At 43.3% G+C, this 18,391-nt stretch overlaps 1 protein-coding gene across 1 annotated transcript in view; it reads right to left on the bottom strand.

The window, feature by feature from the left end:
• The window catches only part of LOC110491256 (globoside alpha-1,3-N-acetylgalactosaminyltransferase 1), a 43,458-nt gene that overhangs the window by 2,780 nt on the left and 22,287 nt on the right, over nucleotides 1-18,391 (bottom strand). The window contains exons 2-9 of the mRNA XM_036989493.1: nucleotides 8,452-8,506; nucleotides 8,284-8,319; nucleotides 6,775-6,807; nucleotides 5,882-5,917; nucleotides 3,719-3,853; nucleotides 1,346-1,397; nucleotides 764-919; nucleotides 1-28 (exon numbers count right to left, since the gene is read on the bottom strand). The exon at nucleotides 1-28 is cut by the window's left edge and continues 97 nt beyond it. Coding sequence (XP_036845388.1) covers nucleotides 1-28; nucleotides 764-919; nucleotides 1,346-1,397; nucleotides 3,719-3,853; nucleotides 5,882-5,917; nucleotides 6,775-6,807; nucleotides 8,284-8,319; nucleotides 8,452-8,506 — 531 coding nt within the window. The remainder of the gene's footprint in view (nucleotides 29-763; nucleotides 920-1,345; nucleotides 1,398-3,718; nucleotides 3,854-5,881; nucleotides 5,918-6,774; nucleotides 6,808-8,283; nucleotides 8,320-8,451; nucleotides 8,507-18,391) is intronic.

Genomic DNA, 18,391 nt, shown 5'->3' on the forward strand with positions numbered 1-18,391 from the left:
CCCGGTGGATGTGATCCTTAATGGCAGTCTGCTCCCAAATACATGGTGGATGTTCAGTAGATATTAAGTCAACCAACCAACCAAATAAAACTTTGTCCTCAGATGGAAATTTAGTTTGTAGGGCAGGGCTAACATGATAAAATTACACAAAGTCCATAGTCAACAACATTTCAACTATCTAGTATGCACTAACCCAATAGGCATATCATCATAACTTAACCCTAACCCTATCCCCATCTCTAAACTAAATCTAAACCTTTCCCTAACTCTAAACTAAACCTAACCCTAAACCTATTCCTAACGCTAAACCTATCCCTAAACCAAGCCCTAAGCTAAACTAAACACTAAACCTAACGATTTCCGTAACTCTTAACTAAACCTAACCCTAAACCTAAACTAACCTTAAACCTATCCCTAAACCAAACCTAACCCTATCCGTGACTCTAAACTAAACCTAACCCTAAACCTAAACTAACCTTAAACCTATCCCTAAACCAAACCTAACCCTATCCGTGACTCTAAACTAAACCTAACCCTAAACCTAAACCTATCCCTAACCGTTGCCTATTATCAACAGAGTTACAACTGATAGTCTGTTGACAGTTTGGAGCATGTGTAGATCATCTATAGTATTTCTATAGCTACTGTACCGACAGAAGAGCTTGTTAGTAAGCATTTCATTCTACTATGCTACAGTATGCTGTATCCTGAAAATAAACTTTAATTCAATGTGATAACAATGTACTATATTATGTATAATAACCTGGATGAGCTCCATACGGCGGAGGGATATCTCCTGCCAGCGGTCGAACTTCGGCACCCTCACAATGCTGAGCAGTCTGCCGACACCCAGAGTCACGTTGTTGGGCACGTCGTCGGGCAGGTCGGTGAACACGTAGTAATGCACCTCCAGCCCCACCTGGAATCACATGGAATTAAACGGGGTGGACTTTCCATCCATTTGAATTAAAAGGATTTAAAACTAATTGAAAGGGATGAACTTTATAGAATTTGAATTGAAATAAAATGATTCATATGAACTGATTTAAAAACAAATTGAATTAAATATTTTTGGACCAATGAATAAGATCACATGGGCAGGGTGGACCTAGTCCTAGAGTAGTTTTTATAAATACGGGCCCAGAATATTCCTTTAATGAGGAATCCCTTTATAAATACGGGCCCAGAATATTCCTTTAATGAGTAATCCCTTTATAAATACGGGCCCAGAATATTCCTTTAATGAGTAATCCCTTCATAAATACGGGCCCAGAATGTTCCTTTAATGAGTAATCCCTGGACCTTCTTTAGACTATACCAGTCAATCCATTTGATAGATTCTCACCATGAAGTGCTTCTCAGCTGACTCTAAGAAGTCCCGGAGAAAACGAGTGTATCTGCGAGGACGAATAGAGATGGAAAAACAAGTATGTGAAACGACAAAAAGTTATTACGTCTTCCAGAGATGGATAGAGGGGGGGAAAGGTGCATCTATGTGACAGATCCAGATGTGTATTAATTACGTGGATGTAGAGAAAAGAACCATGTGAAACGTTCAGGTGTAGCACAAGCAAGTGAAAATGTTGATGTATAGACAGTTTGCCAAGACAATCTGAATTAACATGAGATTGCATTCAATTGGGAAATATGACGCAAAACGATTGATATAAGGCTATAGTGTGAATCCGAAAAACGGCACCTTATTACCCATTATAGACAACTACTTTTAACCAGGGCCCCTATGGGTTAGAGTAAAATAGGGTACTGGTACAGGAACAAGGTGCCAGTGTAGCATCTTGTTATCTGTGAAACTCACTGCGCGACGGAGCAAGACGCCTCAGGAAAAGGAAAGGGGGATTCCTAGTCAGTTGTACAACAGAATTAGACAGGCTGAGATCTTTAAAGGTCAGGGCCCTCCGTAAGGCTCACTAAATCATTTTAGACCCAAGCCACCTTGGACTTGGACTTTGAATTACTCCCCTCTGGGCGCAGGTATAGGGCACCGCTCAGCAGGAAAAACAGAACGAGACAATCATTTGTGCCAGGTGTGATATCCCTCCTAAATAACTCGGCGAATGTTCCCATTGACTCCATAAGGCCAGCAGGCTAATGTTCCCATTGACTCCATAAGGCCAGCAGGCTAATGTTCCCATTGACTCCATAAGGCCAGCAGGCTAATGTTCCCATTGACTCCATAAGGCCAGCAGGCTAATGTTCCCATTGACTCCATAAGGCCAGCAGGCTAATGTTCCCATTGACTCCATAAGGCCAGCAGGCTAATGTTCCCATTGACTCCATAAGGCCAGCAGGCTAATGTTCCCATTGACTCCGTAAGGCCAGCAGGCTAATGTTCCCATTGACTCCATAAGGCCAGCAGGCTAATGTTCCCATTGACTCCGTAAGGCCAGCAGGCTAATGTTCCCATTGACTCCATAAGGCCAGCAGGCTAATGTTCCCATTGACTCCGTAAGGCCAGCAGGCTAATGTTCCCATTGACTCCATAAGGCCAGCAGGCTAATGTTCCCATTGACTCCGTAAGGCCAGCAGGCTAATGTTCCCATTGACTCCATAAGGCCAGCAGGCTAATGTTCCCATTGACTCCGTAAGGCCAGCAGGCTAATGTTCCCATTGACTCCATAAGGCCAGCAGGCTAATGTTCCCATTGACTCCGTAAGGCCAGCAGGCTAATGTTCCCATTGACTCCGTAAGGCCAGCAGGCTAATGTTCCCATTGACTCCGTAAGGCCAGCAGGCTAATGTTCCCATTGACTCCGTAAGGCCAGCAGGCTAATGTTCCCATTGACTCCGTAAGGCCAGCAGGCTAATGTTCCCATTGACTCCATAAGGCCAGCAGGCTAATGTTCCCATTGACTCCGTAAGGCCAGCAGGCTAATGTTCCCATTGACTCCGTAAGGCCAGCAGGCTAATGTTCCCATTGACTCCATAAGGCCAGCAGGCTAGTCTTTTCTTCTTTTTCATTTCATGTTTTATTTCTTACTATTATTATTTGTATTGGTGCGTAACTGATATTAAAGTTGTATTGTTAATTTGGGTTTTGTATTTAAACGCCACTTTAAATGTGTACATGACACTGCAACAAAATTTCCCCAATAAAGTAAGTAAGTAAGAATGTATTCAACTGAAATGTGTCTTTCACATTTAACCCAACAACTCTGAATCAGAGAGGTTTGTCTTCCACATTTAACCCAACAACTCTGAATCAGAGAGGTGTGTCTTCCACATTTAACCCAACAACTCTGAATCAGAAAGTTGCGGAAGGGGTGGGGGGGGGGGGGGGGGGGGGGCTCTACTTCTTCGGCACCCGGGAAACAGAGGGTTACCGGCCTTGTAAAGAACGACAGAATGTCAGAATTGTCAGCTCGGGGATTTGATCCAGCAACCTTTCGTGGGTAACCAGTAGGCTACCTGCCGTAGGGTGGTCACATGTGTTTGTGAGGCAGAGGTTCTGAGTTCGAGCCTCGCTATGAGCCAAATCAGGGGGGAAACGATACTCATTAGGCAAGCAGCAAGACATCCTTAACACCAGATGAGACACAAAAATAGTCTCCCCATGATAAGGTTTTGAATAACGCAGACATTTCTTTTGGGCCCAAGAGGCTGTAAAATGTGCATAAAAGGCGGCACATGCACACAGGAAGTGGTGTAAACCACTGCCTTTGCAACAGGTTACTTACTACACATGGAGTCTTGTGACTTACCTCCCTACAGCGAACACAGTGGTAGCGATGGTGAGGTTTTGGGACATAAAGGCCTCGTCTATGACCTGGGGGTCAAAAGTCCCTTCCCAGACTATAGGAGCCAGCCACGGGGTTACAGTCAGCACGTCAGTCCTCCTGAAGAAGGACAAAAGAAGAAGGAGAAGGACAAAGGAAGAAGGAAGAAGGAGAACGAAGAAGAAGAAAGAAGAGAAGGAGTAGAAAGTAGGAGAAAGGAAGGAGAAGGGAGAAAGGAAGGAGAAGGGAGAAAGGAAGTAGGAGAAAGGAAGGAGAAGGGAGAAAGGAAGGAGAAGGGAGAAAGGAAGTAGGAGAAAGGAAGGAGAAGGGAGAAAGGAAGGATAAGGGAGAAAGGAAGTAGGAGAAAGGAAGGAGAAGGGAGAAAGGAAGGAGAAGGAAGAATGAGAACGAAGAAGAAGAAAGAAGAGAAGGAGTAGAGAGTAGGAGAAAGGAAGGAGAAGGGAGAAAGGAAGGAGAAGGGAGAAAGGAAGTAGGAGAAAGGAAGGAGAAGGGAGAAAGGAAGGAGAAGGGAGAAAGGAAGTAGGAGAAAGGAAGGAGAAGGGAGAAAGGAAGGAGAAGGGAGAAAGGAAGTAGGAGAAAGGAAGGAGAAGGGAGAAAGGAAGGAGAAGGGAGAAAGGAAGGAGAAGGGAGAAATGAAGTAGGAGAAAGGAAGGAGAAGGGAGAAAGGAAGGAGAAGGGAGAAAGGAAGGAGCAGGGAGAAAGGAAGGAGAAGGGAGAAAGGAAGTAGGAGAAAGGAAGGAGAAGGGAGAAAGGAAGGAGAAGGGAGAAAGGAAGTAGGAGAAAGGAAGGAGAAGGGAGAAAGGAAGGAGAAGGGAGAAATGAAGTAGGAGAAAGGAAGGAGAAGGGAGAAAGGAAGGAGAAGGGAGAAAGGAAGTAGGAGAAAGGAAGGAGAAGGGAGAAAGGAAGGAGAAGGGAGAAAGGAAGGAGAAGGGAGAAATGAAGTAGGAGAAAGGAAGGAGAAGGGAGAAAGGAAGGAGAAGGGAGAAAGGAAGTAGGAGAAAGGAAGGAGAAGGGAGAAAGGAAGGAGAAGGGAGAAAGGAAGGAGAAGGGAGAAAGGAAGTAAGAGAAAGAAAGGAGAAGGGAGAAAGGAAGGAGAAGGGAGAAAGGAAGGAGAAGGGAGAAAGGAAGTACGAGAAAGGAAGAAAGAGGAAGAAAGAAAGAGAAGGAGAACAGAGAAGGAAGAAGGAGAAAGGAAAACAAAGAAGAAGAAAGAAGAAAGGGAAGGAGTAGAAAGTAGAAAGTAGGAGAAAGGAGATGGAAGAGGAAGTAGAAAGTAGGAGAAGGAGATGGAAGAGGAAGTAGAAAGTAGGAGAAAAGAGATGGAAGAGGAAGTAGAAAGTAGGAGAAGGAGATGGAAGAGGAAGTAGAAAGTAGGAGAAAGGAGATGGAAGAGGAAGTAGAAAGTAGGAGAAGGAGATGGAAGAGGAAGTAGAAAGTAGGAGAAAAGAGATGGAAGAGGAAGTAGAAAGTAGGAGAAAAGAGATGGAAGAGGAAGTAGAAAGTAGGAGAAAGGAGATGGAAGAGGAAGTAGAAAGTAGGAGAAAGGAGATGGAAGAGGAAGTAGAAAGTAGGAGAAAGGAGATGGAAGAGGAAGTAGAAAGTAGGAGAAAGGAGATGGAAGAGGAAGTAGAAAGTAGGAGAAAGGAGATGGAAGAGGAAGTAGAAAGTAGGAGAAAGGAGATGGAAGAGGAAGTAGAAAGTAGGAGAAAGGAGATGGAAGAGGAAGTAGAAAGGAAGAAAGAAGAAAAATAAAGAGAAGGACGTACGAGAAAGGAAGAAGGAGAAGGAAAAAGGAATAATGAGAAAGAAGGAAAAATGAAAAATAACAACTTTTTTTTACCAGCCACAGGATCGGCACTTCAGTCCTCCTGAATAATAATAATAATAATAATAATAATAATAATAATCATCATAAATAATAACGCACATTTTTATTTTCAGAACATAATCAGCTAGATAATCATCAAGATAATCAAGATAAACAGCCGTTAGTGGTAACACTATGAGACATTTATAGGTATGTACTTCATAGAACGCGTTGACCATAATGGTATAATGGAATATAGAGTAGAATAAAAGAATAAACCTCTATTGAAATTCTGTTATCTGCATTTTGCTGCCACTTACACCGGTTCCATGAGTTTGGCTTGCTTGCGCTGTAATCTGAAAAACAGTGGGAGCAGCTTAACTTTCAGCAGAAACAGACTGATACTGACATAATCATATATTTTGTTCAAGGCTAAGACTTGCTTGGGTTACCAGTTTGTTTGTGACATCATGTCACTCCTTCATGTTCGGAATCAAAAGGGTGGTGGCATGGTAGCACAAACTGATCTGGGACCAGGCTACACTTGGTTGATTCATTATTTGAAACATACATGTAGATATCAATAGTGAAAGATCACTTTATTGGTCAATTGCACACAAGGTCCACCAAAATTTGACTTCCACTTTTAACCCAACCACTCCAAAGGACGCACATGCATAAGCTCGTCGAAAATCTCATTCCAAAATCATGGGCATTAATATGGAGTTGGTTCCCCCTTTGCTGCTATAACAGCCTCCACTCGATGTTGGAACATTGCTGCGGGGACTTCCTTCCATTCAGCCACAAGAGCATTATTGAGGTCGGACACTGATGGGCGATTAAGCCTGGCTTGCAGTCGGCATTCCAATTGACCCCAAAGGTGTTCAACGGGGTTGAGGTCAGGGCTCTGTGCAGGCCAGTCAAGTTCTTCCACACCGAACTCGACAAACCATTTCTGTATGGACCTCGCTTTGTGTATGGGGGAATTGTCAAACTGAAATAGGAAAAGGCTTTCCCCAAACTGTTGCCACAAAGTTGGAAGCACAGAATCATCTAGAATGTCATTGTATGCTGTAGCGTTAAGATTTCCCTTCACTGGAACTAAGGGGCCGGAACCAAGAAAAACAGCCCCAGACCATTATTCCTCCTCCACCGAACTTAGCAGATAGCTGCCACACCAGTGTAGTACGGATACCCACATGTACTCGCTCACCTGTGATTCAGCACAACCTGGCGATTCACCTGGCTGACAGATGAGAAGGAAAAGAGTGAGATGTAAACAGAGATCAGAGATAATTATCTTACATTTGATACCTGTCTAAGCAAGCATCCAAGCAGAAACACCTGAGTGGAGTATCCAGTTCATTTGAAACCTGTCTAAGCACCCATCCAAGCAGAAACACCTGAGTGGGGTATCCAGTTCATTTGATACCTGTCTAAGCACCCATCCAAGCAGAAACACCTGAGTGGGGTATCCAGTTCATTTGATACCTGTCTAAGCACCCATCCAAGCAGAAACACCTGAGTGGGGTATCCAGTTAATTTGCATTATAGTGGAAATTACAAAATTGTTATAATGCTATTATTGAATAAAATTGTTGTTTTATGCAACAGAATAAAGGGGTTGTTAGAACGCTCATCTGTATTCTACTGAGCATGGGCCTCTGGAAGATTTACAATGTCTTTGAGGATACAGCATTCCAGAGCACGAGTTAATGTTTCTGTACTGTAAGGTACCAGGGAGAGATTACGCAGGGCCAGACCTTGGTCTCTACACAAAGATAACTGTTTTTAAAGCAGATACTGTCTGCTGTGAAATATAAGTATCTTTCATACTAATCTTAATCTTGTGACCCATTCCATACATCTGTTGTTTGTCATGTTGACTGAAGGTGGTGTATCTTGGCTATAAAATACATTTGGACTTTTGTCTAGGGGCTCTCAACGAATCATCTGAGGGGGATTTGTCGAACCAGCCATCATTATCTTAGAGCACTCAATCAATTCACTTTATATGTGTGTGTGTGTTGTATTAACCTGCTCCCTTATTAATAAGTGAATAAAGATTTAGTTTAAGTTTAACTGACTTGTGTGACAAGTTTGTCTCTCCTCATTTGATAGTAAATAAATTAACCACCACAGCATGCATACATTTTTCATATGTGTGGCCATGGAGAGAATCAAACCCACAATCCTTGGTTTTGCAAGTGCCGTGTTCAACCAACTCAGCCACACAGGTCCACCACTAAGTAGTGTCCCAAATACCATCCCGTCCCTATTTAGTAAAGTACTGTCCAAAATACCATCCTGTCCCTATTTAGTAAAGGACTGTCCCAAATACCATCCTCTCCCTATTTAGTAAAGGAGTGTCCCAAATACCATCCTGTCCCTATTTAGTAAAGGAGTGTCCCAAATACCATCCTGTCCGTATTTAGTAAAGGAGTGCAGTACATAAGTAATCGGGTGACAGTTGGATCTATTCACAACACCGCAGGTTCACCTTACACGTCATCCAATCATAAAGAACCTGCCAAACAATGGAATTGTGAAAACCAAACACAGAATTCTGGGAAGAGGCCAGAAAAAAAAACCCGTTTATCCTGTTCACTACACAAATAAGACATCAAACACAGCATCAAGCCAGTTTCCCCTTTAACCCAGCCTCAGCCACACCGTACAGTACAGCTTTCAACCAGCATGAGACAATACAAGGTTTTCTTACGTGAGAGACACGGATGCACAGTATGAGAAGACGAGCCTTTTGTTGAGAGGAGAATATACAATTATATAAAATCAATAACAACAATAAAGATGATAATGTATGACAATAATATAAAACAACAACAAAAATGATCCCCCATTTTGGCTGCAGCTTGTCGGGTGTCCTTACCAGCAGATAGCCATTCCCCCAGCCAGTACTAAAGAAAGTTGGAAATGTTCACGTCCTGGAAAAAAAGAAGAAAAAAGTAAAAGTCATATTTCTGCAAAATAACAAGTACTGTAAACTTAGACTAGTTCATGAAAATGTCATCATATCTGTGTATTTGATGTGCAGATACATAATAGATCTAACATCAATATCTTACAAAAAAAAAAAAAAAAAAGAAAGAGACTTTCACCTTTTGTTACAAAACTGATTAACTAACCTGGTAATATTGATAATAGTGGAAACAAACATTCACACCCCGAGTATCAATATTAAAACAGGCTAGTTAAAATCGGCTTCGTAACGATATGCACCTGCTGCATGGGACGGAAATGGGATCAGTTATTGAATTCCAAGTTCCTCTCCCTTCTCAGGTGAGGGGGCTGTTTAGGTAAAGGTGTGATGTCTGTACAAAAAACAGGCTATTTTAACAGTCAACCAATTAGATTTTTATTTTGTAGAACAATTAGACACCTACACATTCATGTATCAATCTGATTGTTGGATTGTGTTGTGCAGTAAACAGGCTCAGGTGTATTACTGTGGCTCCTTCCACCTTCAAAAAAACAGGGAAGAGGGCCAACCATGGAGAATAGTAAGACACTTCATAATTTCTAGAACTACGCTATATTGTTTGTCCTCGTGTGTCCGTTCATGTTTTTCAGTATAAAATACTCTGCAGCCACTTAGTGTGGACACCAGGTGAGGTCACACACAGATTCCTGTTGCACCCTCTTTGGGTATAGCAACCCCATCCCCTCTCCCTGCCTCCCCCTTGCCTCCTTCAACTAGGCTGCTGTGGTCAGAGGTCGTAAATTCCTGAGAAGACACATAGTATAAGAAGCAGAGTACATTTTCAAAGAGAACAAAGCAATTCCTTCTACCTCAAAGAACTTGAGGTACGAACAAATTTCATGTTCCGGAGAAAGTGTAAAAGATGGGTGAAGAATCCAGCTACGAACTGGTACGTTTGTCACAACTTGGTGAAGCTCATGGGAGACGGTTTGGCCACATTACCATAACGCTGTTTATATAATAGCTCCAGATATAACGTTTACATCTAATTGTTTTATAAGATGAATGAGTGAGTATGATACTGTTTACACAATTGTACAATGTGATTTTGGACTGTTTAATGAAGGAAACCTCAAAAAGGGGATTGGAGTTAACTAAATCAGAGGACCGCCCCGGAGCCCAGTTAGGGTCAGACATCCTGGACCGCCCCTGAGCCCAGTTAGGGTCAGACATCCTGGACCGCCCCTGAGCCCAGTTAGGGTCAGGCATCCTGGACCGCCCCTGAGCCCAGTTAGGGTCAGGCATCCTGGACCGCCCCTGAGCCCAGTTAGGGTCAGGCATCCTGGGACAGCCCTTTCCTGCCATTCCGAATAAAACCCCCACTCGGGTTTTCGATCAGCAGACCGAGCTTACCTCAATTACGAGATGGCTAAAGGTTGCAGACCATGTTTTTCTCCATTAGGAGGACAAAGGTTGTAGATCATTGCTGAATCTTTTAACCATACCACGTGGTTAAAGTCTTCGACTATCGATATCGACAGAATAAGAACAAGTCTTTGATATTAATTACTAGTCTGCAGCTAGGAATTCGGTATCATTGAACGCGAAGAACGACAACCGCCGAAACAAATATTCTATAACGAAACGAATGAATGTCACTCTGAACAATCGGTGTCGCTCCGGTCAACATAACGCTAGCAAAGTATGCCGAATGGGTTAATGTGAGACGTCACTAGTAAACCCACCCTTTCCATGGTGAGAGGACCCTATTTTGTGCTTAGAACGTGATACTTATGAACAACGTAGGATTACGAGATGCTAAGCTAACAGAGGGGGAACATTTTTCACTGCCTGTGTACCGTTAAAAATCCTCCACCTTGCGCGACAGAGGTCCCGCCCTTTGTACTTCCGTTCGATTTCAGCATTCTGCATCACTGCTGGTGAATAATCACAGTACATCTCTTAAAAGAAGGGTTGGAAATCCAAACGTGGATCACGTTAAAATAATCTCAATTGCTTGGGTCTCATTCAATTTATTTATTTAAAATTGTCTGACATAACTTTCTAGGTTCTTCCAATTAAATGAGACACCTTAAACTTTGCAATAGTAACATAGCTTTCGCAAATTCATTCACGTCCAACTTCCACAGTACTGTCCAGTAATGATGGTTCATTAACGTCTATAAATAGATTAAAAGCGTCTTTGCAGCTCCCAATATATTCCAAAACCAAACATTGGAAAATTAGGAAAAAAAATGTTTCCTTTCAAAATGTTCTAATAATGTGCAAGCTATCAGAGGGGGTAGTCCCCACTCGCTATCAGAGGGGATAGTCCCCACTCGCTATCAGAGGGGGTAGTCCCCACTCGCTATCAGAGGGGGTAGTCCCCACTCGCTATCAGAGGGGTTAGTCCCCACTCGCTATCAGAGGGGTTAGTCCCCACTCGCTATCAGAGGGGGTAGTCCCCACTCGCTATCAGAGGGGGTAGTCCCCACTCGCTATCAGAGTGGGTAGTCCCCACTCGCTATCAGAGGGGGTAGTCCCCACTCGCTATCAGAGGGGGTAGTCCCCACTCGCTATCAGAGGGGGTAGTCCCCACTCGCTATCAGAGGGGGTAGTCCCCACTCGCTATCAGAGGGGGTAGTCCCCACTCGCTATCAGAGGGGGTAGTCCCCACTCGCCCGCTAATTAGTGAACCTCCACCCGCGAATGGATTGCTCTCTGACCTCAGCAGCGATACCAACCCTAATTATGCCATTAGTGGAAAAGAAGACAACAACGCTTTCCAAAATCATCCATCGGGCGTCGCAAAGGTTCTCTCCAGTCTAGTCCTGATGTCTTGCTATCCGAGATTGGCATCTGTCCAATACCGCAGTGCACAGCTGAAGCACGAGCAGGCGATGGGAGACATAAAGGGACAGGTGGAGAGAACCGGGAAACCAATGACAAATGCAGAAAAGGGAAAGATTCTGCTAGCTATGGAACTGCACTTGAAAACTGAACAATTAAATGTAATTTCAAAATCGTATGATGATGAACAAGCACAAGCTCTTCAACAATATCGTCTTCTACAGGAACAAAATCATATGCTACAGGAACAACTCGATTTAGCCAAAACTAAATACGATAATGTCCACGCCAAACTAGACAAATCTGAAGAGTTAACTACAAACAGGAGCACTCAACTTGACAACATGCATGCAGTTTTGTTGAACGTTACTCAAAGTAACACGATTCTACTCAAAACGCTGCAGACCAAAGACGATCAGTTAATGAACACAATGACCAAATGAAGATGAGAGAAATCAGGTGATGAAGACGGAAATATTGATTTCTAAGCAAGCGGAGGAAATCTCATCACTGAATCTCTCGCTCTGTTCTCAAGACCTCTATCTGCAAACCATGACAGATAAGTTTGAGACCGAAAGGAACAAGTGTGACAATCACGTGTCCAAAATCAGTACTCTAAGCGGTCAAGTGGACTCTGCAATGCAGCAGAATACCATCCTTAGGTACCATCTGGAGGAAGTCCAAAATGGTCACGCTCTACAGCGGGACTACCAATCCAAGCAACCGGAGCCCTGTACTCACAGGAGTAAAGACGATAGGTTTCAGACCTTGCCTCCCTCATGTGTCCCTCAGTCTTCTCCTCTTGACCATTCGGCACTGAGTAATATTGCGCCTCTTGGCCAACAACAACAAGGCTTGGCTTCTCCTCTTGGCCTTTCGGCCCCAATCTCTCCACAGGATGAAGCCAACCCTCTTTGCCCGCTTGGCGCGGAATACCTTGACAAACTCATCAAGACCTTTCCCACCTTTGACCCCGTTCCAGGTCAGCCAAACGATACTGAGACGTTCCTAGCTGACATAGAGTATGCGTTGGATGGCTACCCGAACGCTACGGGTTCTGACAAGAACAAATGTTCTTGTCGAACATGTATCCTACCTATTTGGGCCCTGCCGCCCACGTTGGCTTGCCTATCTTACAACTCAGAGAGCTTGCAAGCACAACTTTTGAGGAATTAAAAAGTTCACAACACTAAGAGCCCTGACCACTCGGTTTTGAAGTTTGACCAGGAGCACTCACTCCAGTTAGAGGGTGCATTATCAGGTATTGGAACGCTAAGAGCCCTGACCACTCGGTTTTGAAGTTTGACCAGGAGCACTCACTCCAGTTAGAGGGTGCATTATCAGGTATTGGAGCATTGAGAGATGACGCACAACAACAGTTTCTACCACGAAACCATGATTCCAATAACCTCCGCGGTCTAAATAACTGTAAAGTACGTCACTCTCAAAACGACTACCGCTACAATCAACCTGTTCACTACGTTCCTGCCCCCAACCCACAGTGTCAGAGCCATCAAAACGACTACCGCTACAATCGACCTGTTCACTACGTTCCTGCACCCAACCCACAGTGTCAGAGCCATCAAAACGACTACCGCTACAATCGACCTGTTCACTACGTTCCTGCACCCAACCCACAGTGTCAGAGCCATCAAAACGACTACCGCTACAATCGACCTGTTCACTACGTTCCTGCACCCAACCCACAGTGTCAGAGCCATCAAAACGACTACCGCTACAATCGACCTGTTCACTACGTTCCTGCACCCAACCCACAGTGTCAGAGCCATCAAAACGACTACCGCTACAATCGACCTGTTCACTACGTTCCTGCACCCAACCCACAGTGTCAGAGCCATCAAAACGACTACCGCTACAATCGATCTGTTCGCTACGTTCCTGCACCCAACCCACAGTGTCAGAGCCATCAAAACGACTACCGCTACAATCGATCTGTTCACTACGTTCCTGCACCAAAGCCACAGTGTCAGAGCCATCAAAACGACTACCGCTACAATCGACCTGTTCGCTACGTTCCTGCCCCCCAACCCACACAAAGTGTCAGAGCACAAGGGTAACAAAGGGTTGAAGGAGGATCAAAACGTAGACCAATGTTCTCCAGAAGTTCCACTACGTGAAGAACTAAAGCGAGAAACATTTGAGAAAAGGGTAAAAGATAAGTCACAAGGACTAGACGGGAAATTACCGGACACCAGGTCCGCAGGAATTAACACCCATTGCAAGGACGTTAAAATTCAAATTTCTCCCGCTCTCACTCGAGACCCTATCCAGGGCCCACTTGATAAAGAAACAAGCCCCCGGGCTTTGTCTATAGACTCTGATACAAAGAAAAAGTTCAAACGCTTTGTTAAAGCCAAACGCACTCAAAATCTGAAAAGTCAATCTGCTTGCACCTTGTACAGAAATGGCACATCACGTCGTTGCGAACGACCACTCCACTTTGTGGGGAACATGCCCACTAACCACGAATCTAAACGGCCGCACCTGGAAACAGTGCTGGAGGACTGTTTAACTTGTAATTGATTCGGGTGCGACAATATCACTAATCTCTCAAACATTGTTTGATGATCTTAAAAGGGCTTTGAAGCCAACTAAACGTTGGTTAAAAGTGGAACGATGCGACACTACACTTCGAGGGGTCACTCAGACTACCTCGCCTCTCACATTGAGAGTCATGCTGAAACTACGCTTCAAACTAGAAACGAGACTATGGACAACACCGTACTAGGCAGCCAGAGCATAAATCAAATCTAGTTGTAAACTCCACTATGAGAACAGTGAGGAGCAGACAGGCCCCTAGACGGGGATTATCTTACAACACATCTAATATAGTACTGAGGTGTACCACACTGGTCGTAAAGGAAGTCCAGTGGACTTGTCCACCTCCAAAACAAATGGCAACAATAACCATTACTTGCCATGTGTAGGTTCAACTACAATACAAACTAGTAAAATGCTCCAATCATGTGTTCCGGTAGTATAATATTTCAGAATAAAATCGGTAGGATAACTGGTCCCTTTGAGCACCAGTACCAATACCAGCGACAGTCAGTCTAGCTACAATCAGTAAGAAGGGTAGAGACCTAACCAATCGAATTACCCTTGACGATAGCGACATAGGAGTCACTCAGAGTGCAACACGTGGAAGGGAATTTCCAGTGCACTCTTCCAATGGTTACACACATGTCACTAATAAATAGAATAATTCATTCAGGAGGAAAATTATTAGAATCATTAACCACGATCAAACCACGTACGACTGGTCCAATACTTAAAGAGTACTTCTGTCGTGAGGTTAGCTCCTCCGTGGATTACATAGCTATGAAGTCTATTTCATAGCTATCACCACTACATTAGTGGAAGACACAGTGACTGGTAGTAAAACTACTACAGACTCCCTCGACACCAATTCTGACTGACCTCCAGGCATTGACCTGAAAATTACCTGACTACGTCAGACTCATTCTGAACAAGTTGTAATCTGCCAGGATACTTGGTTTCCTTCCCTTGACAAGCGTGCTTGTGTAAGCATAAACGCACATGCACAACGGAACATCTAATTAGGATTTATACTAGGATCACTTAAGGGTCCAAGCAAAATACCAGCCTTAGTAAATAAAGTTGAACATTTACTTCTAGGCCTTTGACTCTACAGCACTCACCAGTTTTCTTCCCAGAAGTCCAAAGGTCATCCCTGTAGACTGCCCAAAACGAGTGCCTTCCAGCTGTAAACTTATCATATAGTTATCAACTTAGGATAGTGCCTAAGCAACACACCAAGTAGGAAAGCCCTAGATATGGCATTAGAGACAATGCCATGATAGTCATTTTGCCAGAACGGCGCAACGGCGATCACCAATCAGGACATCCCCTGGCCCTTCCTGGGGTACTTTTCAGGTTCCAGGGAACCTACCAAGGTACATCACTAGAAGGGACCGCAACGGCGATCACCAACCGGACATCAACTGCCATCCTTGTGGTGGACTGCTCCGCTTTCAGAGAAGTTCAACCACCAGAGGGGACTGCAATGCATAGAGGTCACAGCATGATCAAAGGTGAGAGGTCACTTGATCGGGTCAACAGGAAGTATTATTAAAGAGATGCTTTGAAATACAGATAGCGATGTAGTAGTGTGGACAGCAGGTGAGGCCACACACACAGATTCCTGTTGAACACTGTCTCTTCAACTACCATATTTTCTCAATAACAGTCTCTCCTTCACCTCATCCCTCTCCCCCCTTCTCCCTAAATCCTCTAGGTTATATCAGCTGTGTTGGTGAACCCCTCCTGCATCTGAGCTGGTTCCATAGAGGGCACAGCATGATCAGAGGTGAGAGGTCACATGGTCGGGTCAACAGGAAGTATTGTTAAAGAAAAAGCTGTCCCCGAGTTAATGATCCTTGGTAATTGTAGCATTTCACCTCCTGATGATTATGATGACTTACAGTGTTAGAATTAATAAATACAAGGCTTAATCATGCTATCTCTCTTCTCCATCTGTCTCTCATCTGCAGCTTTGTTTTAATGTGAGAGAGGATGCCAACCCCCAGTCCCGTCACCGCCACATCACCCGCTCTTAAGATAACCTTCAGGTCGACTGGGAGCCCAAGGCTGGTTAGGAGACACCACTAGAGACACTATGTAGTTGTGATGGACTGAGAGAATATTAAGTTTAGTAGCATTGTAATTCATTAATCACTTTCTGTCTTTTACACTCTCACACCTCTCTCCCCACCTCTCTCCCTTTTACACTCTCACACCTCTCTCCCCTCCTCGTTCTGTCTTTTACACTCTCACCCCTCTCTCCCCCCACCTCTTTCTGTCTTTTACACTCTCACCCCTCTCTCCCCTCTTTCTGTCTTTTACACTCTCACACCTCTCTCCCCATCTCTTGCCCTATTACACTCTCACACCTCTCTCCCCACCTCTCTCCTTTTTACACTCTCACACCTCTCTCCCCACCTCTTTCTTCCTGTTTTTATAATATACACCAGATGTGCAATGAAGGACAGATTTAACTTGTATTTATAATATTACAATTATAATATTTATAATGCATGTATTATGTATTTATAAACACTTGGATAATGAACTTCTTTCAATAAAGCGTTTCACATTCTCTACTGGTTGAAATAAAGTCTCATTTGATGAAATACTACACCTATCCTGTGTCCTCAGATCAGTGCAGATGAAGGAAATGAGATATTGAGATGAACTGTTTATTCAAGTATTTACATGATACATAGAAAGTATAGGGTACCTTTCTTTTAAAATTCTGTTTCTATATATATGTGAATTATAAATTAGTCTTTAACTAGTTAAATCATGTTTCTAGTCTATTGCATAGTTACAATGTGTAACCATAGATGGACCAGGATTGGTAAACACTGTTGAAGTGTATAATTGTAATACAAACATACAGACACAGCATCGTTCAAAGACTGGAGTTTGATACTCTTGGTATTGGATATGACTGAAAAAGACCTGAACCACACCTTTATTTGCCAAGGTAGAGCACATGATCAGTAAATATATTCAATGTACAGGCTACAATGCTACAATGCTACAATGTGGGGATCTCTTGGTAATAACTATATGTATATGACTTCCATCCTTAGCACAATAAAGTTCAATTATATTCTACTCCATCCATTGGCTTCATTAATGCCATTCAGACTGTTTTGAAGTGGATACAGCCGGCGATGAAAGCTGAGGTTCATAACTCGGTTCTGAACTAATATTGATACCAAATGTTTGGGGCAGCTAGATAGCTAGCTACACATCCACTAGATAGCTAGCTACACATCCACTAGATAGCTAGCTACACATCCACTAGATAGCTAGCTACACATCCACTAGATAGCTAGCTACACATCCACTAGATAGCTAGCTACACATCCATAGACATTCGGGTATTTGTATTCTCCACTGCACAATAATCAAGAAAATTGTTAGCTAGCTACGCTACTTTCAGCTGCCTTGCATGGCAAATACCAGCAAGGCAAGCTTACACAATTATACATTCAATTGGCTGTAAATGCTTTAGCTAGGTAGATTCCTTACATCCACTGTTTCACAAGACGACAGCCTGGTTTGGTGGTTTTCTTAGGAGTCCGTAAAACATTAAACACGAATTACGATTTCATACTCATGTCACAACGCCCATAAAGTTAGCCAGATAAAATTAATTTTATGACAAAAAAAAATATGCATAAATTGTCTCTTCATTAACTAACAGACATCAAGAACAACAACAAAAATCATAACAGCAAGGCCAACTGAATATGTTTGAGTGCCTGTATGGCATTATTTACCTGTGTGTGTCCCCATGTATGAGCACATGTGTGCATTTGAGAGTGTGTGTATATATATATACATGTGTACAAACACCTGCACGACATCAGCCTCAGGCAAACCGGCATTAGCTGTAAAAACACTGCCCCCTCAAACTTACTTTTTGTTATGTTTTATTTTGACATTGGGTTTTTTTTTTTCTTCTTCAGCTCAGTGTTCTGTCACTCATGGGGACACTACGTCACCACAAAATCCACAGGTAGAGCTAGATAATTCAAGCCCCTTGGGTGATGTCACAGAGTTACATTAGAAGTCCCCTTCCAAGAAGGCTCAAGGTCATTGGCCACAGATAAAATGACGTCGCATCACGTTATATCTACAGTATCTTTGATTGGACTGATTTGATTGGACTGATTTGATGGGACTATGTCAATATCATAGCTAGACAAGCAGTCATCGTCATTAATAAATTAAACAATCTACTGACAAATCCTTTTCAAATCCTTATCATATGAAGAGAAACTATAGATAAAAACGTATCGGTGCTCATCGGCCATTGGGCATAAACATTACACAAGAAGTTGGAAATGGCAAATTCAACAAGGTTTGTTAAGGAATCAATTTAAAGCAATCACTAGCCTTCTATTCAGTGGAGAGGGTGTGTGGTCCAAGTCTGGGTTTAAGGGTCTCTTTCCCCATTTGAAAAGGATAAATATTCACATGC

The sequence above is a fragment of the Oncorhynchus mykiss genome, chromosome 10 (assembly GCF_013265735.2).
Source record: "Oncorhynchus mykiss isolate Arlee chromosome 10, USDA_OmykA_1.1, whole genome shotgun sequence".
NCBI lineage: Eukaryota > Metazoa > Chordata > Actinopteri > Salmoniformes > Salmonidae > Oncorhynchus > Oncorhynchus mykiss.